The sequence below is a fragment of the Colobus angolensis genome, unplaced genomic scaffold, assembly GCF_000951035.1.
Source record: "Colobus angolensis palliatus isolate OR3802 unplaced genomic scaffold, Cang.pa_1.0 Scaffold6, whole genome shotgun sequence".
NCBI classification, from domain to species: Eukaryota; Metazoa; Chordata; class Mammalia; order Primates; family Cercopithecidae; genus Colobus; species Colobus angolensis.
Window position 1 is genome coordinate 2,635,361 of NW_012119598.1, and position 10,033 is coordinate 2,645,393.

At 37.4% G+C, this 10,033-nt stretch overlaps 1 protein-coding gene across 1 annotated transcript in view; it reads right to left on the minus strand.

The window, feature by feature from the left end:
• Positions 1–6,976, minus strand: part of ADAM7 (ADAM metallopeptidase domain 7) — a 69,110-nt gene extending 62,134 nt beyond the window's left edge. Inside the window, exons 1-2 of the mRNA XM_011962893.1 lie at positions 6,746–6,976; positions 5,328–5,437 (exon numbers count right to left, since the gene is read on the minus strand). Coding sequence (XP_011818283.1) covers positions 5,328–5,437; positions 6,746–6,797 — 162 coding nt within the window. The 5' untranslated portion in view covers positions 6,798–6,976. The remainder of the gene's footprint in view (positions 1–5,327; positions 5,438–6,745) is intronic.
• Between the last annotated feature and the right edge of the window lie 3,057 nt (positions 6,977–10,033).

A 10,033-nucleotide genomic window follows, 5' to 3' on the forward strand; every position in this document is an offset into this window, starting at 1 on the left:
GCATATTATAGTTTAATTTAATTATAATTAATAATGTAGTATATTATTTATAGTTTCTAGTCATAAAATACAATACAATGGAAAATGCAGATTCTCTCCTCATCCAAGGATACACCATTTACCGTATGTCCATGCAGCAGCCCTATACACAGATATCCTGTTCACACATTTTTAAAACAATTTTTATATATACTGTTTTTTCGTCTACTTTCCACTCAATGATAAATCATGACTATTTCCTATTTTAATAAATTTTTCATAGTATATGTCTTTAGGCAGCTAAGCACAATGTGAGTGAAACTTCATTTATTTAATCTATATTTACTATGAGAAATTTGGTTTGGGGTTTTCCTTGTAGTTGGACAGAGCTGCATTTTCAATGACATGAAAAAAAATGTAAAGCTTTTGATAAATATTGCCAAACTATCATGAAGAAAGGAAGTGGACATATTTAGAACTTCACCATCAATTTACAGCAGTTTCTGTTTCCTTGGCTTCTTACCAGTAATAGCTATTATGATTAATACAAATATTTCAGACAATGAATTGATAACTTATTGTGATAAATTGTTTTCCTGGATGATCATTCACATCAATATTTTTCCTTTATTTATTGAGTTACTTATAGTTTTCATATGGATTCTGATTCATGTTCTTTCACCATTTTCTTTTGTGGTATTTTATTTCTTCATGCTTCATAAAAATTCTCTATAATTTAAGATTCACAGTTGTTGGTCATACGTGTTGCACATTTCTTTGAGATGACTGTTCATTCATTTATTCAATGCCTGCTATTTCAGGCACAGTAATATGGAAAATACAATGATGTAGAAGGTGGAGTTCTCTGCCCTCATGGAAGACCCTACTTGGCAGAGAAAAACACTGGATAACCAAGCACACATAGTGGAGTGTAATGAGCATTATACTAGGAGAGGTGCAAGTACTGTGCCAGGGGTATTGCAAGAAGGTAGGGGCAGGGAACTGCACATGCCAAGGCCCTGAGCCAGGAAGGAACATGACACATTTGAAGAACAAAGAGAGGATCAATATTGCTGGAAAATCAAATGTAAGTTGAATAGAAATGAAAATGACAAGGTGGGAAGGAGTAAATCATGCACAACCTAGTAAGTCAAGGATTTGGGCCTTATCCCAAGGACAAAGAGAAGCTAAATATCTAGGCAGAAACGTATGGTAGCAAGCATGGTGTTTTAGTACTTTACTTATTATAGATAATGGATAAGCAAAACTCAGTACTGTAGCCAGGAAAACCATTTAAGGCTATTGATGAATGCAGGTGATTTGAGCAGAGGAGTAAGGAGTAGATAACTTTAAAAGACATTTACATGCTTTTTTTATTATTATATTTTAAGTCCTAGGGTACATGTGCACAATGTGCAGGTTTGTTACATATGTATACGTGTGCCATGTTGGTGTACTGCACCCATTAACTCGTCATTTACATTAGGTATATCTCCTAATGCTATCCCTCCTCCCTCCCCACTCCCCACAATAGGCCCCTGTGTGTGATGTTCCCCTTCCTGTGTCCAAGTGATCTCATTGTTCAATTCCCACCTATGAGTGAGAACATGCGGTGTTTGGTTTTCTGTTCTTGCAATAGTTTGCTGAGAATGATGGTTTCCAGCTGCATCCATGTCCCTACAAAGGACACGAACTCATCCTTTTTTATGGCTGCATAGTATTCCATGGGGTATATGTGCCACATTTTCTTAATCCAGTCTGTCACTGATGCACATTTGGGTTGATTCCAAGTCTTTGCTATTGTGAATAGTGCTGCAATAAACATACACATGCATGTGTCTTTATAGCAGCATGATTTATAATCCTTTGGGTATATACCCAGTAATGGGATGGCTGGGTCAAATGGTATTTCTAGTTCTAGATCCTTGAGGAATCGCCACACTGTTTTCCACAATGTTTGAACTAGTTTACAGTCCCACCAACAGTGTAAAAGTGTTCCTATTTCTCCACATCCCCTCCAGCACCTGTTGTTTCCTGACTTTTTAATGATTGCCATTCTAACTGGTATGAGATGGTATCTCATTGTGGTTTTGATTTGCATTTCTCTGATGGCCAGTGATGATGAGCCTTTTTTCATGTGTCTGTTGGCTGTATGAATGTCTTCTTTCGAGAAGTGTCTGTTCATATCCTTTGCCCACTTTTTGATGGGGTTGTTTGTTTTTTTCTTGTAAATTTGTTTGAGTTCTTTGTAGGTTCTGGATATTAGCCCTTTGTCAGATGAGTGGATTGCAAAAATTTTCTCCCATTCTGTGGAGAAAGCTCTTTTTGCTGTGCAGAAGCTCTTTAGTTTAATTAGATCCCATTTGTCAATTTTGGCTTTTGTTGCCATTGCTTTTGGTGTTTTAGACATGAAGTCCTTGCCCATGCCTATGCCCTGAAAATCTACAAGGCTCAGTGATAGTTAGAGATGGTGTAAGGTAGTCAAGACTAAGCCCAGATTTCTGATTTGTTCAACTTGTAGAGCTATGCTACTATAGCAAGGAGGATCTGAAGAGGGGCAGCTATGAGGTTGGAAGGAGAGTTTTGTATTTGCTCAATGTTAAGTGTGCATAAGTTAAGGCTGTTTTGACTGCAAGTTGAACAATAAAATTACAGTTTTATCATAAAGACACAGAATTCCCAGGCGGGGGTGCCAAGAAACTAGGCTAGGTACTTAATCAGATAGAAATCATTTGGTCACATTTTGCAACATGATGAGTTGTGTGTGTAGAGGTGTGTATGTGTGTGTGTCTGCGTGTATGTGTACATGCATGTATGGGTGTAATGGAACTTTTTGGAAATTGAAATGTGGATTTTATATTAACAAATATTAAAAGATTATTGTTAATATTGTGGATATTGTTAATATATTTTAAATTGTGTCATTAATGTTGTTTTTAATAAGAATTTGGTTTTTAATTTTTATTTTGGAATCATTTTAGGTTTACAGAAAAGTTGGAAAGACAGTGCAGAGTTCCACATACTCTGCACTCAGGTTTCCCTGTTCGTTAACATCTGACATTACTATAGTCTATTTGTCACAATGAATGAGAGCCCAGATTCATATAATATTATTAATTAAAGTGTATAGTTATTCAGGTTTTCATAGTTTTTCCCTAATGTACTTTAACTCTTTCAGGATCTGATCCCAGATCCCACACTACATTTAGTTGTCATGTCTCCTTAGCCTCCTCAAGTCTCACAGTTTCTCAGGTTTTTATTTTTTTATTTTTTATTATCTGGACCTTTATGGGGAGTGTCTGTCAAGCATTTTGTAGGATGTCTTACCATTTGTTTTTGTTCTGATGTTTTTCTCATGCTTAGACTGATGTTATGGATTTTGAGGTGAGAACCACAATAGAAAATGCCATTTTATTACACCCTGCTAGCCACAGGATTTAACAAGTGTTAAAGTTGACTATGTGGCTGAGGTGGTGTTGCCATCTTTCTCTCTGTAAAATTACTCTTTCCCCCCTTCAATATTGTACTCCCTGGAAGGAAGTCACCACCTACAGCCCACACTTAACGGGTGGGGATTTAGGTTCCATCTCCTGGAGAGGACAGCATCTACATAAATTATTTGATTCTTCTCTCAGGAGAATTGTCCATTTTTTCTATTTATTTATTATAATTTATTCAATGATTTATTTAGATCAGTATGGGCTCATGGTATTTATTTATACTTCATGTTATAATACAAAACTGTTATTTATTTTGTTCTTCAAATTATCCCAGCTTTGGGCATTGGGAGCTCTTTCTGTTGGCTTCTGAATTCTTTTGACAAGACCCCTTCAATGTGGTTTGAATTTTGTTTTGTCTTTTTGAGCACATTCTGGTACTACAAGAAGCTTTAGTTTCATTGTTTATATTTCTTGCCCTTATCCAAGCTTCTCTGGCATATTCATAGTGATTTTTTATTTTATTTTATTTTTTTTTGAGAGAGTCTTGCTCTGATGCCCAGGCTGGAGCACAGTGGCATGATCTCAGCTCACTGCAACCTCTGCCTCCTGGGTTCAAGCAATTCTGCCACCTCAGCCTCCAGAGTAGCTGGGATTAGAGGTGCACGCCACCATGCCTGGCTAATTTTTGTAATTTTAGTAGAGATGGTGTTTCACCATGTTGGCCAGGCTGGTCTAGAACTCCTGGCCTTGAGTGATCTGCCTGCCTTGGCCTCCCAAAGTGCTGGGGTTACAGGCATGAGCCACTGCACCCAGCCATAATGAGATTTTTAACATCAGTCTTGATTAAGTCTTAAGACAGTAGTTATGAGAAGAGCCCACTAGTGTATGCACAATGGCTGTTAGACAACTGGTGAAAGCCCCCTTAGCTGAGTACCAATCTTCAGCCAAGACAAAGTCTGAGACAGTGAGAAAAGAGTTGGATATTAAGAGAGAACTCTTTCAAAGAGAATTGTTGAAGAACAATAGTTACATATTACTTCCAAAGGGGAGGAGATGGAGAGTTGCTTTTTTATTTTAATCATCTCAAGTCATAGGAAAGAGATCTCAATGGGACTGTTTAGAAAATCAAAATGTATCTAACATATGACTGAGAAACCTTACAAGTGAGAACCTGAAAAACTGGCTGTTCTAATGGTGGACAGAAGAAACTCACTGGGAAGGGTTGGGACTTCCATAGCACATTTGGACAAAGTGCCTGTCAATATTCTCCATGAGCCAAATTAAAACCTAAGGCTTAAAAATCAAGTGCCTAATGAAAAATATCTAAGGACCTTCATCTAATGTCTTTTATAACAGTGGAAATTGAAAACATCCTAATTTTTAAGCTTGTTCCCACTTATATATATTCCCTATTTTCTATAATAAGCATTTGTTACTTTTGAAAGTAATATTTCACATATTTTTATTTAATTTTTAATGTCCGAATAAATACCCTTCTAGGCAACAGACCAAGCAGGTCTTTGAGTTCCTCTGAAAGTTGTACATCTTTGCTGTAGACTCTATAAACAAAAACCTGCATACCAGACCTCTGGGAAAGCAAAATGCTCAAGATGACATTCGCCAGGCACTGGCTCAGAACAAAAGAGGTTGTTATAAGTCAGCCTGAAAAGCCGTTGGTGGAACTCCATAAACTGGAAAATTTAGAATGGTATCCCCTAAACCTGAGCTTTACTCCTTTTTGTTTTCTAACCCAGTGAGAGGTGGCTTATTCGTAAGCACATACTGTATGCTGAATGGGAGTCCTTAGAAACATTGAAACTCCTCTCTCCCTATTTGCTTTCGGTTGGAGCCAGAGACAACTGTCTACATGCCTGTGAAAGCAATGAGTCTTATTTACTAAATCAAAACCTGTACCTCTATGTCATCATGATGGGTGTGTCCAATATCTCGCTTCTGTATCAGAGGAAGCTTTTTAGGATGAACCAGTTGTTGACCCTCTACTCCAAGGATGACCTTTTCTACAAGGAAACATAGGGGAAAAATCCGTCTGACATTAACATTCAACCACAGCGGCTGAAAAACAGAATTGTTATAATACAGTTCATTTGCCCCCAATTAGCAGCCATGGACAGCAACACTATAAAATATTATTCCCACTTTGCTGACAAGGAAATTGACACTGATATTTACAAATCAGGAGAATATGAGGAAACTTGGAAAGGAGCCAAATAAATCAGTGTCCTTCCATTTCCTCCATATTTTTGCCATGTTCTGCAGCTGTAATTTTATTTTTTATTTTATTGATTTTTTTTTTTTTTTGAGATAGTCTCACTCTGTCGCCCAGGCTGGAGTGCAGTGGCGCGATCTCAGCTCACTGCAACATCCTCCTCTCTGGTTCAAATGATTCTTCCACCTCAGTCTCCTGGGTAGCTGGGATTACAAGCACACGCCACCATGCCTGGCTAATTTTTGTATTTTTAGTAGAGACGGTGTTTCACCATGTTGCCCAGGCTAGTCTCAAACTCCTGACCTCAGGTGATCCACCCGCCTCAGCCTCCCAAAGTGCTGGGATTACAGGCATGAGCCACCGTGCCCCACCTGCAGTTGTCATTTGATTATCCTCATGCCAAACTCTGGATTTTGTCTCCTGTCAAAGCCTGCACTGGTGGCCTGTTTCAATGTAAATTACTGAATTTGGTCTTCCAGGGATGTTTGCATTTAAAGTCTTACCTTCCATAGTTAAGTATAAAGCCTCTACCTGTTAAAGAATTTTGGTCCTGAATCAGTGCTAACCATAATCTTCTATTCATGACCTTAATAGTCATCTGTGAGGTGAGCCCTGCTTAATTAAGTTGTGGTACTTAAAGAGCAATAAAGAGGAGAGGGCAGGGGCTTTTTGGAATATGCTCTGATTTGAATCTAGGCTTTACCAATTTATTAGTTGTGTGGTCATGAGTAGCAAACCTAATCTCTCTGATCTGTAAATACTCATCTCATTTTCTTTATCTTGTAAAGTGGGGATATTAATTTCGAATTTTAAACACTTTAACATACAAAACAGCTAATGGCCAACACAGTGCCTGCCATGCTGCAGGCATGCAGTACTTGTCCACTCCCTTCTCCTCCTTACTGTGGGTCAGAGTGCTCAAGAGTGATGTGGCATTACACAGATGCATGGACTCTCATGATTAGCCATAATCTGGTCGAAGCTCTCGGCAAAATCACCAATGCATAGTTAGTGTCTTTATCACTTACAATTTAAAGTTTGTGACTAACATGACCTCATAGCATAATAAGAAAGTCCTGATAAAAGGAGCGAGACATACCTTTAACCTGAAGAATGAGTAAAATCATCAAGAATATATACCCGGGAAGCATTCTGAGTGATTCTGGCAGAGGAGAGCACAAGTGCTTGAGAAAAGGTGTTCACCTTTCTTCCTCCTCGCTTCCACTGCAGGGATGAAGCACCTCACAGATAGGTGGGCTGTTTTGATCCAGCACAAGGAAATGTTCCTTGAGGGAGTTACACAACATGCTAGGTGCTTGAGGCTAAAACCTGGAGGTTGAACATCATGTTCTAATTAAAGACGATGAGCAAGGTGGTGGTGGTGAAGGTTGGCTGGACATGGATTCCTACTTCATGTCTAATATAAATTTGATACCAGATATCTGAAAATTTCAAAAGTGGGAAAAAATCAAAAATGTTTTAGGAAAAAAATGTTGAAAAATATTTATATATGCTCTGGTTGAAGATGCTTAAGTTCTTGCTATACAAATTATGCCATATAAAAACTATAAAGGAACATTTGTTAAAATAAGTGAGAAATACTGAAAATTTATATGGCATAAATCACATATTAAAATTAAAATATCCAAACTCCAGAAATGTATGCAATAAATAATTAAAAAGTGGGAGTAAGTGTCCTTATAATATAGAACTCTTTCAAATAAATACAAAAAGGATAATACTAATGGACAAATGTGCAAAAGGCCTGGACAATTCTATCTGTATGTCTGTGTTCTCTTGTTATGTTAGCAGAGTTATCTCATGGCCAATATAATCTTTTTATCTTCATTTGAGATTCTATGTCTTGCTTGCATCTATATCTCTCTAATATTTCCAAAAACTGAACCAATCTATGTCAAATTGGAAGCTTCCTTTTGATATTTAGACCCTCTACTCCAAGGATAACCTTTTCTACAAGGAAACATAAGGGGAAAAATCTATCTGACATTAACATTCATCCATTGTGATTGAAAAACAGAATTGTTCTCATACATTTCACTTGCTCCTAGTTAACAGCCAAGTATAGCAACATTATAAAATATAATCCCCACTTTGCAGGTGGGGAAATTGACGCTGATATTTACAAATTGGGAAAATATAAGCAACCTTGGAAAGGAGGCAAAGAAATCAGAGTCCATTGGCTTAAAATGGGGGTACCATTTTAAGTCAAGTCAAAAGTCTCTCCTTTTTGAAAAATTCTCTCTATTCTATATCTCATATACCCCTACTATCACCTTTCTTCCCATTTCCTTTACAGCTAAATTTTCTTACACAGTATTATCTGGATTTCTTGCAATTTTCTTACCTCCAACTTATCCTACCACATCCCAGTTCTAGCATCTGCCTTTATTATTCTACTGAAATGGCCAATATCTCCAGTGATTTTACGATTTCTATATCCAAGAGATATTTTGTTTCTCATCTCATTTGCTCTCTTGACAATTTTTGGCACTGTTGACCACATCCTTCCCCTTGAACTATTCTATTTAGCTCCCTTGTCACAATAGCCTTCTTAACTTCTTCCTGGTTCAGTGGCAACTTGTAGGCATATTCTCTTCTACAAAGCATTTAAAATTTTGAGTTCCTTGAGCTACTTGTTCAATACCCTCTTTTCCCCCAATTATGCTTGTTCCAAAGCCATCTCATCTTCAGTTATGGTTTAATTATTGCTATGCTATGCCTCACATTTTATATTTTTAGCCATTTAGGCAACAGATCTTTACAACGAAGTTTCTACTTAACGTCTTCAAGGGAAGGATCAAAGTCCCTGTAAAATCAATATGTACAAGACTTAAAATACATTTCCCCCCAATTTGTCCTTTGTCTTGGCCAGCAGTGCCATCATCCCTTTAGCATTGCAATTCTGAAAGTCAGTATCATCATTGACATCCCTTATAATCAGTCCACCACTAAATTTTTTTGCCTCCATTCTAGTCCAAGACATTCTTTGGTTACATTGCAACAAGCATGATTATTTATTTATTTTATTATTTTTGAGATGCAGTCTCACTCTCTCACCCAGGCTAGAGTGCAGTGGTGCAATCTCGGCTCACTGCAACCTCTGCCTCCTGGGTTCAAGCAATTCTCCTGCCTCAGCTTTCTGAGTAGCTGAGACTACAAGTGTGTGCCACCACACCGAGCTAATTTTTGTATTTTTAGTAAAGATGGGGTTTCACCATGTTGACCAGGCTGGTCTCAAACTCCTGACCTCAAGTGATCCACCTGCCTCAGCTTCCCAAAATGCTGGAATTACAGGTATGAGTCACTGCGCATGGCCACAAGTGTGATATTTTTAATAGGTAAACCTGACCATGTCACATGCCTGTTAAAAAATGTTTCAATAGTTTTTCACTGGTGTTAGAAAAAAGACTCACTTGACTTAAATTGCCTGACACTTATTAACTCTGTGGCTTTGGTTAAGGTATGAAACATTTCTATACTTCTATTTTCTCATCTATAAAATGGGCACAATAATATAAATCTGATAGGAATGACGTGAATATTAAAGGAATCCATACTGACAAGCCATCTTTTATTCCCTAGTTAATTCACTCCCCACTTCTCTTTAACTATTGTACACCCTTTCTTCTTTCCCTAAATCTCTAAATCTTCTCTTCATCACTCTCATCTGACCATCTTGCTTTTCTATTTCGCTGGGAAAAAATAAACCATTATAGGAACTCTCACTTTCTCTCATTATGACATCTACCTTACAATGTGTGCCCATATCGACTCATTCCTTCCTGTTTTTATGCATGCACTGTTCACGCTTCTAGGGTCTATTTCCCATTAATATGCAGGATTCTATTCCTTCCTGTCTCCTCAATGTCATCACTCCAGCAATTGTTCCCCATCTCTAATGTATCATCTCATTATATATGTATGTATATATATATATATAAAATATCATTTTTTCTATCCTCTGAAAAATATTTATTCTTTTACATCACTCTCCTTTCAGTTACCACCCATTCTTGGATTCTAACAGTAAAATTTCTAACATAAATAAATAAATAAATAAAATAAATAGAAGTCCACAGTTTGTTTCCAATTCCTTTCTCCTTATTTGTTCTTCAGATTAGTCCTGTTAGACTTTTTACCCTTTGCTCAACAAGGCAACGTTACAAATGATCTGTACCTTGCTTAATTCAGTGATCGATTTTGAATCCTCACTCACTTGATCCTTTAGCAGCATTGGACACAGTCGACTATCCTAATTTTTTAAAAGGAATTGAGTCCCTGGTGCACCATGGATTTCCTCCATACTTATTCACTGTATCTTCTTAGTCTCCTTTGTTGGTCCTCTTTCTCTGCCCAGTGTGTAAAC